Source organism: Musa acuminata, chromosome BXJ3-1 (genome assembly GCF_036884655.1).
Source record: "Musa acuminata AAA Group cultivar baxijiao chromosome BXJ3-1, Cavendish_Baxijiao_AAA, whole genome shotgun sequence".
Classification (NCBI taxonomy): domain Eukaryota; kingdom Viridiplantae; phylum Streptophyta; class Magnoliopsida; order Zingiberales; family Musaceae; genus Musa; species Musa acuminata.
This window is the reverse complement of record NC_088349.1, coordinates 7,404,679-7,424,731: the sequence shown is the minus strand read 5'-3', so window position 1 is coordinate 7,424,731 and position 20,053 is coordinate 7,404,679. Positions and strand designations below refer to the sequence as shown.

Genomic DNA, 20,053 nt, shown 5'->3' with positions numbered 1-20,053 from the left:
AAAGGTTCCCTCAACGGGGGATCGCGAGTCCGGTTACAAGGAGAATCTTACGGGCGAGGTCATCGAGCGGATCAGGTGTCCTCCTCAGGTTCCCGACGGTACGGCGCGGCCAATCATACGCCGGGTATGTGCCGGAAAGCTCGTGGTGGCCCGTCCTGTGACAGGGCGGTGGATGCCACGACATCGTCCTCTCGCTTCACCGCCCTGCCGACCCAACCCAAGCACCGAGACGAGTCATCGGTGACTCGGGTGAGTCGGGCCGGGGCTTGTCGTTTTCCTCCACGCCTTAACGCCCGTTTGAAATCCCCCACGTACCCGCGGGTTGGCCACTTTTCACGGGTGGAGGCGTCTCTCTCACACTTCCCTTCCTCTTTTCGCAAAGGTAAAGTGCAGTGAGGAGGGGTGGTTTCCAGAGGCGGTTTCCAAGGGCAATCTGCGGATTTACACCGTCGTCCCCTGGTGTTGCCACCAAGATAAAGCAGTTCGGTCTCTTCTTCTTGGCGTTTCCGTTCGTCCCTTGTAAAGATCGATCTGTTTCGGTTTCTTTCCGCTTTCTTTACCGAGCTCGCTGCGTACTGTAGTCAAGTGGAGATTGGTCCAAAGTAATGCGTCGTCGTTCGGCTTGCTCTTTTTTTTGGATTATTCTGATTTTGTTCTGTCTTTACTCTTTTGGTTTTAGTGTTGGGATTCGGTTATTGTCGTACTCGTAGAATAGCGTTCTTTGGGGAAGAACGTGATGTGAATTAGTGTGCTTGTTGATTCCCTTTTTGTGGAGTCAGATAGGGTGAAAGAGCGTTGCCTGGGGTGAACGTGCTGTGATTTAGTCTCTGATACTGTAGATCTGCGATTCTGGCACAAACGGGCACAGATCTTTTAGCACGCCGCTTACTTGTTTGGTTTTGATTTTTCCTGAGGGTTATGGCACAATGCAAATGTCTATGTTTGGTTTAGTTGTGTAATCATATATGTGATAACGTCTCCTCTTCGTTTCCGCAGTTAGTTTATGATCATTCATTTCCTACTGTGATTTATTTTTCATCTCTAGGTTGGGATATGTGGTAGTTTTACCATTGGAATGCTTTCTCTTTCTGTTTCTTTTGTGGTGTTCGTTATGTATTACTTGTTAATTAAATGTTGCAAATGAAGTATCTGTTTTAAGTTATTTTCGTATTTGATAATCATATACATTCTTTTCTGGCAAATGGATCAGACTTAATCAACTTCTTACCATCTGTTGTTCCACATGCATGAGAATTGACAGTTCGACTTAGTTAGATCCCTTTATGGGTTAAGTAATGATGTTTTAGAACCTCGATGCACAATTTCTATTTTAAATTGTTTAATTTATGTTCTGAATAAATCACAAAGCATTTTGTACTGTTAAGTTCTTGCATTATAGAAAATAGATCCTTATAAGTCGCATAGTTTATGCATCCTCAAGTTTTAAAATTTTAGGATTTGGACTTGCCGTCGAAGATTCCAAATTTATAGCTATTGATTTTATCCATTTTATAGTTTATGCAATTAGCATTTCTATGTTGTCCAGACTATAGAAAACAGTTCCCTTCAATGGTTCAATGCACCCATTATGTTCAGCGAATGAAGCATTTTCAAAAGATACGGTACAGTATCCCTTAAAATTTGTTGCTGTTTCTGTGAAACCTTTTAATATTATTTCAGATGTATTCCATGTGCTAATTTGGAATCTTCCTTGTGCTGTATTTTCTATGATTCTGTAATCATTTATTGGTGTTCATGCCATCAACATCCCCCATATGGTGCTTGTTGCTTCAACTTGAGATATATGCCAATTTGTGTCATGCTGCTGATTTTTAGTTTACTGAATCCTTTTTATTTTCATCTTTTTCCAATATTAGATTCATCCAGTTTTCTGGTTGTTGAAGGCAAAACCAATAGGATAGGCATCATTTATTTCTATGTTGTCCAGACCATGGGAAACTATTCGCTGCATGTTCCTGATGGTTCAATGTACCCATTATGTTCAACGAATGAAGCGTACTTAAATTATAAGATACAGTACCCATTGAAATCTGCTCCTGTTTCTGTGAAAAATTTAAATATCATTTCAGATGTACTCAATTTGCTAATTTGGAAACTTCCTTATACTGTTATTTTATAGGATTTTGTAATCATGTACAGGTATGCTGTTAATGTCCTCCATAGGTGCTTATTGCTTTCGCATAATATATGCCAAATATGTGCAATTCCTGCCTTTTTTAGTTTAGCAAATCTTCTTTGATTTTTGTCCCTTTTCAACATTGGAGTCCATCTATTTTATAAATAGATCCAGGTTTCTGGTTGTTGAAGGAAAAACCAATAGGATGGACATCATTTCTATGTTGTCCTGACCACAGGAAACCATTCGCTGTATGTTCCTGATGGTTCAATGTACCTATTATGTTCAACGAATGAAGCATATTTATAGTATAAGATACAATACCCCTTGAAATCTGCTCTTGTTTCTGCAAAACGTTTAAATATCAATTCAGATGTACTCAATGTTCTAATTTGGAATCTTCCTTTGGAATCTTTGTTTCAAACTTGCTTGTCTCGGTCAGTTAGGGCCTTCCCATTTACGATTTTCAGTTTGAATATAGATTTTTCTACTATTCGTTCCATTTGATCTTTTTCATTCATCATTGTTAAGCCCAAAGTTCATAGATGACATCCTTATGCAGCTGATGACATGGTGAGAAAACACAGAACCGAAGGTTCTGCTGGTGAGAGCTCAGAATCTCATGAGACAGGTGGCAACAGTGCACGAGCAGAACCCCAGTGGCCATCAGATAGGGGTCCTGCTCCACAGCAGCAGGGAGGTGCTGCAGGAAGGGGTTGGGCTCCATCCAGTCCTCAACAAACCCAGCAAGGTGGTCGTGGTGGCAGGAGATATTACCAAAGTCGAGGTGGCCGACCACAACCTCATGATGCTCAGCAGCCAGGTGCACCATCTCAGTATCAGGGCCGGGGTAGTTCTCAGCCCAGAGGTGGAATGCCGCCTCAGCAACAGTATGGTGGACGCCGGGGTGGCCGTGGTGTTTCTGGAGGACATGGGTCTGGCCCCTCAGCTGCAGGTCTATCAAGGCCGCCAGCTCCCGAGCTGCACCAAGCAACACAATCTCCTTATCAAGCTACCCAAGCAGCTCCATTGAAGCCCAGTTCATCACGACAGCCAGAGTTTTCTGCTACTGAGGTTGCAGAACAATTTCAACAGCTTTCTGTTCACGGGAAAGCTTCCAGTCAAGCAATCCAGCCTATGCCAGCATCTTCAAGCAAGTCAATGAGATTTCCAGTGCGCCCTGGTAAAGGTACCTTTGGCATCAAATGTGTGGTGAAGGCAAATCACTTTGTTGCTGAACTACCTGACAAAGACCTTCACCAGTATGATGTGAGTTTTCCCTGTTCCGTCTCGAATAATGGTTTAAAATGTATGTGCCTCTTTCTCATGCCTTAATATTATCCTGTGATGGTTAATTACTTCATTAGGTATCAATTATGCCTGAAGCTACATCACGTGGTGTCAATCGTGCTTTGATGGAACATCTAGTCAAATTATATAGGGAAGCTTATCTGGGAGGACGTCTTCCAGTGTATGATGGCAGGAAGAGTCTTTATACAGCTGGCCCATTGCCATTCACATCTAGAGAGTTTCATATCAGTCTAGACAATGAGGATGATGGGTCGGGAATCGAAAGGTCTTCTATTTGATCCATTGATATGCCTGTTTTTGATTTAATTTTGGTGGTGGTACGATCCATTAATATATATTTTCATCTTGCAGGCGACATAGGACGTTTCGGGTTGTTATCAAGTTAGCAGCTCGTGTCAACCTACACCGTCTTGAGATGTTTCTAGCCGGGAGGCAGGCTGATGCTCCCCAAGAAGCATTGCAAGTTCTCGATATTGTGCTTGGTGAACTTCCTACTGCAAGGTAATAAATAGTGCCTCTATACCATGGTAATTGATTCAATATTTTTATTATCAAAGATTTGAGGTGATTTATTCTTTATGGTCTGCAGATATGTGCCAGTTGGTCGGTCCTTTTATTCACCTGATATAGGGACAAGGAAACAACTTGGCGAGGGACTAGAAAGTTGGCCAGGTTTCTATCAGAGCATTCGTCCAACACAGATGGGCCTCTCTCTAAATATCGGTACTGATAACCCATTTCTCTGATTCTCAATTTACCCATAGGTACTTTTGAACCTGTGCTGTTATTGGAGAAGGCAGGCAAATGATGCTGGAAAAATATATTCAAAAAATCAAGTCAAACATGTAACTAAAAGTAATCTGTGGTTTTTATCATCTGGAGAACCCAGAGCATGTGTGGCTATTAGGTGATCATACAATTTACTAAAAGTATATTTTCTAGATTTTGTGGTGAAGCAGATTTACTTGTTGCAAGTCTGTGACAGAATAGAATTCTGCAACTATGTTGCTTTATGTGTTTTTATTAAGTTGTCTTTATATTATTCATAGGTGGCCACAAAAAGAGACCTGATTTTCTGTTGCAGTATTTAATATCCTGATTTGTGTTTGTAGAGGTCAGAGAATAATTTACACCTCACAATTCATTCTGAAGATAGAAGATGGATGTAGAAAATATGATTTACCAGATGAAAATTAGCTTTTTATGCCTTGGTAGACTAATTACAAGTTTGACATTATAGATTCCCCACTTTTTAGAATTCAGTTGGTTTATGCTGAGCTTTTTACTTAATTTCTTGTACTGCTAGAGGGCCAATAATTTTATATATGGTACTAACGGATGAGTATGTAGCGCATTTGATGTGCTCTAGAGCATTACTTCATTTTCTGAGACAGAAAGGCTTGTGCATATCCTTGTCTCATAAACTGGTGCATTAAAAAAATGTACAACATTTGGCTGGTTTAAACATTCTTGATGTGGTCTTAATTTTAACACATGCATGTTAGAGTTTCTATTTTGATGTGCAGATGTTGCTTCGTAGTATGGTCCTGTAAATTTACTTTCTGGTGCAGATATTTCCTCCACAGCTTTCATTGAGCCACTACCAGTCATTGACTTTGTCGCTCAGCTTCTTAATAGGGATGTTCAATCAAGACCACTTTCTGATGCTGACCGTGTGAAGGTTTGGTTTCAATGATTTTTTATTTTCTCGAGTACCTCTCTTTTTCCTGGGTAGTGGAGAGAACTCATAATGGAGAACCTTTTTTTCTTATATTTGCAAACATACTTGGTAGTTTGTGATAAAAAACAGTTTTTTGGAAGGTGGTCTTTTCTTTTGATCCTTTTAGCGGAGGCAAAGTTGTCTTGGTTTACTTCATGTGTATCTTAAGAAAAAACTCTTTCACTTTCTGTGTTACCTATGTTTGTGACTTCCACACACCTCAATTTATCCTGTTTCATTGATTATTTGTAGCTATGCACTTTCTCAGTCAGAGTCAGCCAGCATTTTATTTTTAAAATAATGAAAATGTTGTTCAAGTTTATGGCAGCTCTATTATATCACTTTTTAATTATTTATGCTACTTCAGATAAAAAAGGCTTTAAGAGGTGTGAAGGTTGAGGTCACTCATCGTGGCAATATGCGCAGAAAATATCGCATATCTGGTTTAACATCACAGGCAACCAGGGAGCTCACGTGAGGAACTACTTTCGTGTTTATTGATTTAGTTCATTTTATCCTCTTTATTATGCAAAAGATACCGTTAAATTATCATGAAAACACTGTTTATATATTGATTTCTGCGATGATTCTTATACATTTCAAATTTTGTCCTGGAATTTTTGGAATGGCAGTTTCCATGTTGATGAAAGAGGTACAATGAAGTCTGTTGTGCGGTATTTCCAAGAGACTTATGGTTTTGCCATCCAACACTTGAGTTTGCCTTGCTTGCAAGTTGGAAATCAACAGAGGCCAAATTATTTACCCATGGAAGTGAGCTATTGTTATTATAATATGCTTTTTGTCTTGTATGATGCATTTCATCTATATATTTATATATATTCATTTGATCTATATTTTAAGTTTAGTGTTGTGCTTATAAAGTTTTAGACCTTCAAAAATGCATGTTCAATTTTTATAATTGTTTGTAGGTATGCAAGATTGTGGAGGGGCAGAGATATTCTAAGAGGTTGAATGAGAAGCAAATCACTGCTCTTCTAAAGGTGACATGCCAACTTCCTCGAGATCGGGAGCTTGACATCATACAGGTTATTTATTTTCACCTCAATGATTATGCTTTTCATTATCTTTTCTTGTCTTTCAGAATCTTTAGTTATAGAACCACAGTTCAAAACTAAGTTCATCATCATTGTCAACTGCACCACTTGGAACCCTCACAACTCAAGGTCTTTATGCAATATGCCAAGAATGTTTAGGTTACTTCAAGTCTCTGTACATTTTTCTCAAGTTGCAAAGGCTGAATTTTAGCTCTTGATGTTGGAGGACAACATTTTCTTGCATTCTACTTCTTTATCGTTATTTTCTTTCTTCCGTCAGAACCCTTGAGCTACTGTACTTTCAGTTTTCATTTTCATACTACGTTTGGATGGTGTGGTTCGCATGGCATAGAGCTGTGAATGGGCTGGGATAATTCCATTATGTGGGGTCACATGTGGAATGGGAGGGTAGGATAGTAATAATAATGGTACTTATGACTTGATTTTCCAACAAGATCTGTTGCTGCTCAGCAAAACCTTGCTGCTAAGAATTGGGCCTGGGTTGGGCAGGCTGATGGAGCCAGGCAGTTTGCAAATTGTTTATAGTTGGTTGAATTGAGTTGCATTTAAGCCAAAGGTAGTGTTTGGTTCAGGTACAGGACACTGTTAGATAACCCTTCGGAAAAATAGGAGAGGTGATAGTGAACTCTCAATTGCATGTTCGCAAAGTGAGCCCATTAAAGGGTGAGAGATACTGTGAGTGGGGTTGGGCTATCCTCATTTTCTGTGGCTTTTGTTTCTTATAATCAATATCAGAGCACCACCAAATTAATGCATAAATTCTCAGTGTTTTCCTTTTTCATCCCTGTCTTTGGGTTACTGAAACAAATGGTAAGGTGACATATGATTGACCTGAGCTTGTTTTGACTTGCTTCCAGCTCAGATTCCTAGCACAGACACGACAAGTGAAGATTTGGGTTAAATGAGATTAAATCAGACCCTATGGGTTTTGATGAAGATTACCAGTCATACATGATGATATTCTTTCATTTATTTTCATTTAGTTATTCATATTGCGTTACTTGTTCATGAGTCACCATTGAACTCTACTCTATGTTTAGAAACCTGTATAGATACAGAATGAAACTGCTATGTATGTCTAAAAGGAATTTAGAACATTCATAATGATTATTGTATTTCACTCGTCATTCTTTTACAGACAGTTCATCACAATGCATACCATGAAGATCCTTATGCTAGAGAATTCGGGATCAGGATCAGTGAGAGACTTGCATCAGTTGAGGCTCGTGTTCTGCCGGCTCCTTGGGTAAATGGGAACACAATTTAATTTCATGTTATTAGCATCTACATTGAGATTACTGAGGGGTGCAAGACATGTCTCTATCACAAACAACTATCACAGCTTGCTGTTTGTGGATTAGGCTAAATTTGAGAGTGACTGATTGCATCATTTTGATTGTGCAGCTTAAGTACCACGACACCGGTAGAGAGAAGGATTGCTTGCCAAGAGTTGGCCAGTGGAACATGATGAATAAGGTATTGCATTAGACTGCTCTCTTAGTCTTTTTTGGTCATTAAGCCTGCAGCTCCTCTGTGTTGATTCTGCTTTTAGTATTATATGCTTGCATCCATTGATCATACTAAAATACACTTCTAGCATCGTTGACGAATATATTTTTTCTTTTTTACGAATGTGTGTCCATGCATTGAAAATTTTAGAATATATTATCTGCTAGAGGCTGAAAGTGCGAGCACCATTGCTCATATGTTAGCCATTGGATACTTCTGTGTTAATGTCTATTCAATGAAGAGAATCTGAAAATGTAAGGATTCTTTGAGATTCCTTTTTTAGATGTTACTCAATCATTTCTGTTTATTCACTACTATAGTCATCCGGTATCATTTTAGCCTTCTGCATGTTGTTTGTTAGTTGTGGAATGGTTTCTGCATCAAGCTGTGCATTTTTCATACAGTCTTGTTATTTTTCTGATATTATCTACTTGTGTTGCTTACAATTTCGCTTGTTTGGCAAATTGTAGAAACTGGTGAATGGTGGGAGAGTGAACAACTGGACATGTATCAGTTTTGCACGGAATGTTCAAGAAAATGTTGCTCGTGGATTTTGTCGTGAGCTTGCTCAGATGTGCCAGATATCTGGAATGGTATGTTCTTGATCGTTATTTTTTGGAACACATTATAATTTCCATTCATTGCCTTGTATATGATGTAAAACATTTTTGCAGGAGTTTGCTCTAGAACCTGTACTTCCTCCCTTGAGTGCTAGGCCTGATCATGTGGAAAGAGCTTTGAAGGCACTCTATCATGACGCAATGAACATACTCCAACCTCAGGGCAAAGAACTTGATTTGCTCATTGTAATATTGCCCGATAGTAATGGTTCTCTTTATGGTATGCTGTTATGCACCTAGTCTTGATTTCTGCAACATAATGACATTGCTATGCTAGTTAATCAGTCTAAGCGTACCTTCTTTTCAGTTTGATCCCTGCTTCTCACTTTCCCAATGTTCTCTGATGTACAAGTGTTATAATGACAGGTGATTTGAAGCGGATATGTGAGACAGATCTCGGTTTAGTTTCACAGTGTTGTTTGACTAAGCATGTTTTCAAGATAAGTAGGCAGTATCTAGCCAATGTTGCTCTTAAAATAAATGTGAAGGTTGGTAGCTGAGCTTGTGTTATCTGTTCCCTCTTTCCTATCACTGAGCCCTGAAGAATATTTTTATGAATAGGTTGGTGGCAGGAACACGGTTCTTATGGATGCCTTGTCAAGGCGTATACCATTTGTCAGTGACCAACCTACTATTATATTTGGTGCTGATGTCACGCATCCTCATCCTGGAGAGGATTCTAGCCCCTCTATTGCAGCTGTAAGTTCTTTTGCTGTGATGTTTTATCTGGATATTAATTCTTACCTTGGTTCCATTTGCTCTTCAGGTTGTAGCTTCTCAAGATTGGCCTGAGGTGACAAAATATGCAGGATTAGTATGTGCTCAGGCCCATCGACAAGAATTAATTCAAGATCTCTTTAAAGTCTGGCAGGATCCTCAGCGTGGAACTGTCACCGGTGGCATGATCAAGTATGAATAGCTTATTAATCTATAGCCAGCTCTACAGAATTTGTTGGTTTTTCTTTCCCTGTATTTGTTGTTGAGCTAAGAAAATCATCTCATACCTTATGGGCTATGCAGAGAGCTTCTTATTTCCTTTAAGAGAGCTACCGGACAGAAGCCTCAGCGAATTATATTTTACAGGTATGCATTTAAGAAATTTCTTGCCTATTAATATTTTTTGTTATGATACAAACTCACAGATGGTCCTGTCTTTCCAGGGATGGAGTGAGTGAGGGACAATTCTATCAAGTTCTACTTTATGAACTTGATGCAATCAGAAAAGTAGGATATCTGGTCTCCATAGATGTTATTATTACAGTGCTATCATTTTTAAACTTCTTTTTCGTTGATGTCTCAGGCATGTGCCTCTCTAGAACGAAATTATCAGCCACCAGTGACTTTTGTGGTCGTTCAAAAACGTCACCACACTAGGCTGTTCGCCAATAATCACAATGATCATCGCTCAGTGGATAAGAGTGGAAACATTTTACCTGGTTAGCCACATTGTGTTGCCAGCAGTTGTTCTGTTTTATTCTTTCTTTCATTATTATGACTTTGTTTGATCTTCAATGTTGATTTTGATGTGTTATTTGTTTACCCTTGGAAATTCTAGGGACTGTTGTTGATTCTATGATCTGCCACCCTACCGAATTTGACTTCTACTTGTGCAGCCATGCTGGCATCCAAGTAAATTTCTCCTCATCACAATTTATCTATGTTATATGCATTTATTTCTTTATTTGCAATTTTGGTGACCTATCTGTGGTGACCATATTGAATCGAACATGAAGGGCACAAGCCGTCCTGCACATTACCATGTCTTGTGGGATGAGAACAATTTCACAGCTGATGCCTTGCAAACTCTGACGAACAACCTCTGTTACACGTAAGATTCTATCCCTTTAATCATCCACCTTCATGCTGTTATGCACTAACTAGTTATCCATACGAGATTTAACCTTTATTATTACTGTGCAGTTATGCGAGGTGCACGCGCTCTGTATCTATCGGTATGTCTGCCTTGCATTCTCTCTCTCTCTAAATTTTCCCATGGCTGAATCGGTTCTACGGTTTTCTGAACAGTGCCACCGGCATATTATGCTCATCTAGCTGCTTTCCGTGCCCGGTTTTACATGGAGCCGGAGACATCTGACAGTGGTTCAATGACAATTGGGGCGACTGCTGGACGTGGTGCTTCTGCTAGCGGACTGAGGACTCCAATTAGCGCAGCCGTGAAACCTCTTCCAGCACTGAAGGAGAACATCAAGAGGGTCATGTTTTATTGTTAAGCCTACAAAACCCCCTCTGACTTGTATCGCTTCCAACTTCTGTGGTTCCTTTATGTTGACTGTTCCTTGTTCATCATCGCACACGTTCAACTTGGACTTCGTATCTGCCATAATATAATCGAGAAATCCTTCCTTGATCTCTGTCTTCTCCAGCTTTTCACCGTTTTCAGGTTCTATCTTCTCAACTTTCTATTTTTATTCTGGAATCTCTTTTTTCACATTGTTTTCTTTCCCCAGTGGACTGCTTCGAAGTCGTAGCATAGCCATCAATCTACTTGTCCTTATGTGGCCACCGGGAGTACGTCTGCACAGGGATGCATGTGCTGCAGATGGGCATGCACGTCTTCTACAACATAGGATTCTCCTCCCAATGGACCCCTTGTTCGACGGTTTGCCCGCCCGCCCGCTTGCTGTGTTTCATGACATCGTGTCTTGTGTAAAGCTATTTCAGTCGTTCGATTGTATAGTAAACACGCTCATAAGTTCATGAAACAGTCAGCAGTCAGCATACGGCCAAACAACGGATAGGCTTACAACAAGCAGATGATGATTTGGTCACGCAATTGTTGTAAAGCCATGGCGTGCACTGTTGTTGTTCTCCATGTGAACCGACTGGATAGGATCACGTGTTCTCTTATTACCAGCAAATTCACAGCAAAAGAGGGAGAGAGAAGAAATAATTAATCCTATTATTAATTTAATGAATTTACATCGCTAATTCAGTCAGTATACCTTTGTCTTGTCTTGTTCAGTCGATGAGTTTGAATCCTGATATGGTCGTTCATCATATTAATTTGACGAGCCTAAGCAACTGATTTAAAATAATTTAAGATCCAATTGTTCATAAAATATGGATTACAATCTTTCGCATTTAATATTGGTTTTGATATACAAATCTTATTAATTTGAAGAACTTAAATCTCATATATAAATCCATATATTGGGAGAGACAGAATTCAGTCACAGTCAGTAGCGACTTGCCGAATGAGAGAGAGAGAGAGAGAGAGAGAGAGAGAGAGAGAGCGAAACATGCCCTTCTTTTGCGTGTCCGGAAGGACGATCGACATGACTCGTCAGTCCAATCCTGTTGATCCAAGACGAAGCACGCGACGTCCCGCCTTCCCACGCCCGGCTAAATGTAGCAAACAGTTCCAATGCCCACGGAGCAGCGTGCGGCCACGGCGCCGGGGACGAGCCTTCGCGGTCGTCGCTGACGAGGTGCCGACGACAAACAGGTGGTGGGCGAAAACAGCAGCGTCAGGCTAAAGACCACGAGAAGAGCTAAAACCACCGCCCGCCCCGCAGCGGTACTCAACATGTGGCCTGGAGTTTCCGAAGGCTGCGACGATAAATCTCCTCTTCTTCTATCGGCACAAACATTCTTCTCGTGCAAGATGAAGTCTGCAGTACAAGCTGCATGCACTAGGCAACGGGGTTTGGACTCCTCAGTCGTCGCGCCCACATGCACGGAAGCACATGACGAGCTCTTGCACCGCAGCACTCTGCGAGCGCGCGCGAGGGAGAGAGAGACGACGGAAAGGTGTATGATGATATGCTCGTGTAAGCAAGAAACACAACGTAATGACAAACTTCTTACTTCTATCTATCAGCCCACCCTTTTGTCATCATTTATCGTTCATTCTACTTGTTTACGATGATTCACTTCTCTTCCATTTTCCACCCCCCTTTCCAAAAAGAATCGATTTGATTCTAAACTATTTATGGATAAATAAATTGACCTCTAATGAAAAGTCAACCCCTAGAGTTGACCAGTCAACCCTAAGTTTTCGATTTTAAGGTGTCTTTTCTATTCTCTTTTATTATGATGCCAACTATTTTTTAAGAATTTTAATAATATATTTAACTAAAAAGCACACAATATATTGATCAAGAAATAGAGAGCAAGGAAGGAATCACCATAATTGGGAACCAAGACAAAGATAATTAAGTCCTACAACACTTGCTAAGCAACAATAACAACAACAGCAGCTTTATCTTTGAATGACCACGTTGAAGCCACACAAACCTAATAAGCTTCTCTTCTTCCTCTGCCGCCTACGGGTTGCTCCTCCTTGAAAGCAGACTCCCATCACCGTAAGGTAGACGACAAGAACCTGACTTCGTTTCTGAGTCCACAGTGGCCATGGGGATGCCGAGCTGCCGTTCTGGTTGCGCCATTCCTCCCCCCTGCAGGCTTCTCATCATGCTGCCGACCCCAAGGAAGTCTCTGGTTAGCCTGTCGGATCCTCCCATGGCACCCGACGATGGATTGCGGTGCAGCTTGTCCTCGTCCATGCCGCACAAGCCCGGATTGAATCCACCCAAAGCAGCAGTCTCCGTGTCATTCCCACCGCCAAATATGCTGCTGCTTCCGTTCGCCAGCGAGTGCATAAGGTTTTGGAGGTGGTTCTCGTTCTCCACTTGTGTTCTTGAGCTCTCTCCGAGGCCGCTGCTCTTGGAATCGTCTCTAAGGCTTGCGTGCTTCGAACCCCCGGCGGCGGAGTACGTGATTCCGAAGCACCCGCGGCTGGACGTTGCGCCCATTTGCGCGGCCTTCTGAAGCAACGCAGTGGCGGACATCTGCGGAGCTGCGGATTCGCTGTGTAATGAGGAGGTGAGCAGGGACGACATGTTCATGTCGATGTTGTTGCTCATGAGATTCCCAGCGAACAGCGTCGCTGCTTGCTCGTCGGTGTTCATGCAACTGCGGCTGTTGGAGAAGAAACCCAGGTTGAAGAGGTTCCCAGCTGCGGCGGCAGCGGATGATGGTGAGCAGGAGGCGTTGGTGTTGGTCGGCATGTTCTGGAGAAACGGGGAGTCTCCATTGAGCTCCTGGCTCGAGCCGCCGCCGGGATAAAAGGGCGTGGGTTGAGGCGGAGGTGGTGGACGGAAGGCCGAAGCGGTTAAGTGGTCGAACTGCGTTGCACCGCCGCCGCCGCCGAGGCGGAGGAGGTCAACAGCTGAGGTCTGCAACGAGCAGAGCTGCGAATTCACCTGAGGAAGCCCGGAGCTGATGCCGCTGTTCCCGTACAAGTCGATGCCGCTCGGATCCCGTGCGCTTTCTTGTGCCAACGCGTCGCAGAAGGCTCTGTGGGTGATGAAGCTGTCACGCCTGCAACAATCGCCGGATGAAGAAGCGATTAGTGCCAATGCAAGAAGAATAGCTTAATTCGGAATCGTCCTGCATCAATGCAATGCCCGATGCATCAATTACATCGATCAATCGACGCAATGATGCGTCATAATTGCTCATAGCAATCATCTCGTAGAAAATGTGAGTCATCTCATGGCGACCAATTTCCAGAGCAATGTGATCAGCTCAATCGGTATCCACCCCCACCTGTGGTGCTCACTCATATTAGAACAAGCTCAGTGACTGGTACACACACCTCAAGCTTTGGGAGAAGAAGAACGATGTGTGGTCAAATCCAAATGACAAATTTTACGAGACGGTCAGAACCTGCAGCACCGAATATCTCCAAATCACAACCCAACAAAGCAACCTGTCAAGCTTTGCCTCCATGTCACCACGTGAATGGGAGAGAGAGAGAGTGTGATGAGCTTGGCGTTCGTCTCGAGGACGGAAAGATGAGTGCCTTTTCTGGAATCCCGACGACCATGGCAGTTTGGTTCCATTGTGACCATTCACGAGGGAGCAGTTCTCCTCCCTGATCCACAGATCTTTGTTCTGCAAACCCTAACCCTAAACCTACTAGCTCAAGAAACCCTGATTGCCATGGCGCGTGCGAGGGTGTGTGCGTGTGAGTGAGTGCAGGTGCGAGACGAGTGAGACCTGCGGCGACACGACGGCGATGAGGATGATGGGGTGGACGGTGAATTGACTGGATGGATGGATGGAAGGAAGGAAGGATGCATGCATGTAGAACCTGGAGAAGAGGGTGCCGCAGTCGCAGCGGTATTCGCGGGTGCCGCAGGTTTTGGAGTGCGCCTTCCAGTCCGACTGCACGGCGTAGCGCTTGGAGCACTTGTCGCACTTCCACTTCTTCTCGCCGTGCTTGCGGCAGTAGTGCTTCTTGATGCCGGTGAGGTCGCCGAGGGCGCGCGAGGGGTCGTGGTGCACGCACGTCGGCTCCGGGCAGAGGTAAACCCGGCGGCGCGCCTCTTTGGGGTTCTTCTGCTTCAGCTTCCACGGCAGGTTGTGGCCGCGCCGGTGCAGCTGCAGGTTCTGCTCCCGCTGGAACCCCTTGTTGCAAACCTCGCACACGAACCGGTTCGTGGCCAGCAGCGTTCTCGGCGACAAAGCTATGACCTCCGCGTCCGGGTCTGCAGTTTCGATCGACTCAGTGAGTCAGGAATCAATCGAAAAGGCGAAGCAAGTGAAGGGATATTAGGCTACATGGATTCCCAGGGAGCTTCCTCTTCTTCTTTGGCGGGGGAGCCGCAGGTTGGGCGGGCAAAGGCTGCTGCTTCGGCTGCGGCGGTTGCTTGCCGTACTCATCCTCCTCCTCTCTAACTCCAAAGAGAGGTACCGACGACGAGGCCGCTGCCATCTTCTCGACCGAAGCAGCAAAACAACAGTGACCTTTTCGGACTCTGATGACAGTCGTGTTGTTGGTGTCTTCTCCCTCGGCAGTCACACACCACTGTTCGTATTTGGTGTCTGTCAAGGATCACTGACCAGTCCAGATTAGAGCCACAAAACAACCCCTCGCTAGCCAACACAGAATCATGTGCTCTCCTTATTGTTACGCTAAATTAGATCTAAGAGGCAGGAGGAGAAAACAGGAAGAGCCCAAATCTAAGTACACAGGTTGTGGATCTACAACACCCAAGAGACAGTCTTAACCAAAAGCCTCCAAATTCCACCCCCTGACTCTCTTACTGTCTCTGCTAGAGAACAAAGCGGTCTTGGAATCCAAACAAACAGTTGCACTCAAATGACGAGTATAAAAGGGGATGAGAGGAGTAAAGATGGAACAAAACAAGGAGGCATGGGAGGGCGAGACAGAGAGAGAGAGAGAGAGAGAGAGAACTCGGAAGAAGAAGAAGAAGAAAGAAAAAAACCTCCGCCCTTCTCTTTCTCCTCGTCTATCTTCTTCTTCTACTCGTCCTTGAGTGGAGAGAGAGAGAGAGAGAGAGAGAGAGGAGTTCCTTGTCACACTTTTCCTTCTCGTCTTCACCGCGAAGGATTGGCCGTTTCTTCGTTCCCCATCTCTTCTTGCTTGCGCCTTTACACCACAAACAAATGAAGAATAATCTACCGGCGTTTACATGAATGAATTGGATGAGGGAGAGAGAGAGAGAGAGAGTGGTGCAGTTGACGCAGCAACGGTGTCGCCATGCGGCGAGGAGCGGGCCCCGCGGCACTGTAGAGCTTACACCCTCCCATCTCCTTTGCTGGGTTGGTGTCCCCTTCACGTCTACGCAGAGGACAAAAGCCAGCCTCTCCATCCCTCCCCATTCTTACACCATATTGGTAACTTGAGCTCCTTCCTACTTCGAACGACTGTTGTGCGTCACCAATTATATATACAAGTATTTATGCGCAATATTAAGTAGAAACACTTATTTCTTTCTAAATTAGTATATATTCTTTTACAAAGATAAATAATAAAGACCAGACATGATCCTAATATTTTGTTGTCAAACATCCAATTTTCGAACCCTCAACCACAAATGAATTAATTATCGGATGAAATTAGTATTTTATATATATTTTTTTTAAGTATATATAGTTTTTATTCAAACATGCATAGTGGTGGAAGGGGAATATATGACAAAGAAATAATAAATTAAAAAAATAATAAAGTTCTATAGGGAAATTTGATTTCTATGACTCCTCTCTCTCCCTCTCTTACAACACAGACACACATACATATACACAGAACGTAAAATAAGAAAAGAAAAATCCTTTTACTGAGCAAAAGAATCATGTCAACCGAAATTGGATTCAGAAACTTCTATATAAAAATATTTGTGATGTATGTATAAAATAAAGGAATTCATAACACAAGTTAGGGAGTAGGATCAGATTATGGGATAAGAAGAACTTTGATTACATGCCAGTCAAGCCAAAGAGTCGATTATCAATCTTGGTCTTTTGTTTTTTTGGGATTCATTAGTCCTTTGACCAATTTATTTCTACACTACAATTAACTCCACTCTTTTGGTCTCTCTTCATGTAATGTAGGAATCCAAAAGAATGTGATGGATGAATAAGATCAACTTAGGGGAGCAAGTAGACCTTTCTTCCCCCTAGTTTTTCTCTCTTGGTCACCTGCTCTTATTCCATGGCATGGTTAAGCATATGAGGTTTAGAATTTGATCTTGGTTATGAAGATAATTACTGCATGGCACTAATTATGGTGGGTGGAGTCAGTAGGTATCAACTCAAAACCTTTTGTTCTTGTCCACAAGAGCTTGTTCTTTGCCCACTTGGATCTCTCTTCCTTCTTCCTACCACACTGACAACTAGTTTAAAGGTAAGAACCTGAGGGAGTGAGAGAGAAAACCTTCTTTTACTTTGTTTACTACATGAAGAATTGACTCTTTGTAAAGCAAAGTGATGATGCATTCATTATCAAGGAAGAGGGAGCTTAGATCTCTCATCTCAGTGTCAATGTTTGTTGGATCTAAGAACACATTACCAAAGGCATGCTGACTCCTTTCTCTGAGCAGGTTATTGTTGGAGCTATATGACAATGCATTTAATTTCAGACAGCTTGTCTTGTCCTGGTGGAGCTTGTTCCATGATTGTCCTACATTATCCAAGTCAAATTGTCAGAGACATATGAACTCAGTGAAATGTTAGAGTTACCAACTTCTCTCCTAGTGTTTCACATATGCTACATATTTTAAGCTATTTATTGAGAATATATCTTGTTCATCATTGATCATCTAGCAGCACTAGTGATACATTAGGAACATTGGCTGAGGTGATCTATTTGACCAAGTCCATTTATACAATAGTAGGAAAAATCAACCCCACTTAAATATAAAAATAACATTTGTGTAGATGTTATTATGTACATTATTTAACATAATATTAAAAAAAAAAGAAAATTTCATATTAGTAAAATGATATAAAGGATAATTACATGGTAATTTAAACAATAAGATCAATAATGCTTGTCAAAGCCCAAATCTAATCCCCTACATCAATCTTAATTCAATGCTAGCTTACCTTTAATGTGGTGTTCCTTTTAGTACCAAAGCAATCTCATAATGCAACTACTACTATTACTACTACTTGATTTTGAAGACACAACATAACCTCTCAAATAGCAAGTGTGTTCATGCAACTATTCATCAACAGTGTGAAAGATAGTGATAACACAAGGACATATGACACTCACAGGAACCTAATACAATTGTTTAGACAATGACATCCAAACCTGAAATTTTGGAATATAAGATCTCCGACAGTTTGATATGTCCCCAACAACTATGAATTCAATCAAGTAGATGTAAGTTAGGTGGCTTTTTTTAAAGATAAATCATATGTTGAAGCATTTTGCTTGTTTATATTGTAATGGATTAGATATAAGCATTTGTCAAAAATAAAAATAAAAAAATAAAAATTTTCTTAAATTGAGGGTCATTAGTGCTCCTTGTGCTATTTATTTATTGTGTTCTTTCGACCTTAATATTATTGAGAGAGGATATATCGAATAGTTATCTATGTCTTATGATATCTAAGTGACACTAGTTCATAATAAAAAAATATAAAAAATAATTAATGATTGAGAATATCGAAGAAACTATCATTCAAATAAATAATTAATAAAACAATTCAAAATTTTTAATTTCACAAAAGAGAAATCCACAATATTCGATTCAAATAAAATAGTATTGTAGATTTCATATTGAAGAACTCAAGGTGGCAAAATTTGAATGGAAGCATAGGGAGAGAAAAATAAGAAGAAGAATATTTTGTTTATATCTGAATTGTCATTGGTTTGTTATGTAATATTCCGATTTAGTCTCACACCAAAAATGAACAAAGATTAAGATTATCTTTTTATTAACTTCAATTTAAATATTTTATGTTAATGGTTCGAGCTCAATAAATTTAATATATCAATTATCCCATGAAATCAAATCATAACATGAGAACTCATATTTATGTATTTTATTTTTGACAATAGACATGAAAGAGGATTGCAAATATTTTCATAAAAATAACAAGATTTAGTGCTAAAATGAGGTAGGAGAATGATGATGAGAACAGTAATGTTGAGGATGAATCCATCACCTTTTTCTCTTTCATTCACTACTCCATCTTTGTTTGTTTGTTTGTGCTACATCCACCATTCTCTCTCCCCTCCTTTATTTAAGAAAATAAAGAGAAAAATACCTGAAACCATTAATTAATATTAATTTTATTATCAATTATTTAAACTTATCAAATTAGTGAGTCATGCTTGAATGTAGTACCACACATGGTGAAAAGCTCACTTATCCATATATTGTCTTAAGCAATTCACTTCAACATTAACTTGATAAAATTATATTTTGCTGCAATGAAAAAAAGTAAAAATGAAAGAGTTCTTATCTAACATTATTCCTTGACACACCATGAAATCAGAGGGCTGGTCATTGGGAATTGGGACTACAAACCTCCCACCCCATGGTAGGAACAACCCCACATCCTTTTTTTTCTCCCCTACCTTTTCACCCACCTAATAGACAAAGAGAGAGAGAGAGAGAGAGAGAGAGCTTCAAAGTCTCCACAGCTTTCCACCTAAAAGGTGAGAGAATTGTCACCACATTCCTCAACAGGGGATGTTCTTGTTTGTCCTCGTGGACTTACACCCTCTCAGGCCTCCACACTTCTTCCTTGTTCTTTACCAAACAGATTGTTGTCTTGGAATAGATTCCATGATTCAGAGCTAAAAGACACTCTGCCAAAAGGCTCTTTGCAGTACATCTCAATTAGCTTCCATGTAAAGTAGAAGATTGGAGTTGATTTGTTGGGGGTACACGAGATAAACCTAAATGACAATCTCATCACTGGATACTATCATATGGCAAATACTGCCTCATTCATTCATCGGAGGAGTGCAGTGGATGTAGCCATGGTTGTCTCACCCAGGAAACATCAAGTGCCTTCTGTTTCCTTTTTTTTCCCTGCCTTTCTTCACCCTTGTGTTGCTTTAATCCATTGATCCAAACTTTGTCGAGTCACATCAAGATAAGTATTTTTGAATTCTTAAATTTCTATAATGACATTGATCATATTGTACGTGTGTCCGTATGAACATCCACGAGATTTTTTTTTTCATGATAAATAAATTATCTATATTTCATATTATAAGTTACTAGTTAATATGCTACTTAGGAGGCACCTTCAAATACACACACATACAAAGATAACGAGAAGATAATGGATTCATCCTATACTATGTTGAGGGCATTCTCGATAAAAATTCATTCGACGATTCTATTAGTAGAAGATTTGAATGATTCTTAAATTTGTGAGAGTCTCA

General features: G+C 41.1%; 2 protein-coding genes across 4 annotated transcripts; one reads left to right on the top strand and one right to left on the bottom strand.

Annotated features, from left to right (window-relative positions):
* The first annotated feature begins 327 nt into the window (after positions 1 to 327).
* On the top strand, positions 328 to 10,741 carry LOC103982706 (protein argonaute 1B). 3 transcript variants are annotated; one of them, XM_009399718.3, is made up of 23 exons: positions 328 to 481; positions 2,700 to 3,406; positions 3,505 to 3,713; positions 3,800 to 3,949; positions 4,038 to 4,171; positions 5,020 to 5,129; positions 5,536 to 5,642; positions 5,801 to 5,939; positions 6,098 to 6,214; positions 7,383 to 7,490; positions 7,649 to 7,720; positions 8,224 to 8,346; positions 8,428 to 8,593; positions 8,740 to 8,861; positions 8,935 to 9,072; positions 9,140 to 9,282; positions 9,394 to 9,456; positions 9,534 to 9,597; positions 9,674 to 9,809; positions 9,929 to 10,002; positions 10,107 to 10,201; positions 10,294 to 10,325; positions 10,399 to 10,741. In XM_009399718.3, exons 2-23 carry the CDS (start codon positions 2,708 to 2,710, stop codon positions 10,602 to 10,604), a joined length of 3,207 nt encoding a protein of 1,068 aa, XP_009397993.2. In that variant the 5' UTR covers positions 328 to 481; positions 2,700 to 2,707; the 3' UTR covers positions 10,605 to 10,741. The 3 variants fall into 3 exon arrangements, with proteins under 3 accessions (XP_009397993.2, XP_064993612.1, XP_064993611.1); XM_065137540.1 differs by having other exon boundaries at positions 388 to 519; XM_065137539.1 differs by having other exon boundaries at positions 462 to 602.
* Positions 10,742 to 12,499: 1,758 nt separating this feature from the next.
* LOC135628506 (protein indeterminate-domain 5, chloroplastic-like) lies at positions 12,500 to 15,813 on the bottom strand. Its single transcript, XM_065135203.1, has 3 exons — positions 14,962 to 15,813; positions 14,492 to 14,888; positions 12,500 to 13,716 (listed from the first exon to the last, which is right to left on the bottom strand). Exons 1-3 carry the CDS (start codon positions 15,113 to 15,115, stop codon positions 12,660 to 12,662), a joined length of 1,608 nt encoding a protein of 535 aa, XP_064991275.1. The 5' UTR covers positions 15,116 to 15,813; the 3' UTR covers positions 12,500 to 12,659.
* Positions 15,814 to 20,053: the final 4,240 nt, after the last annotated feature.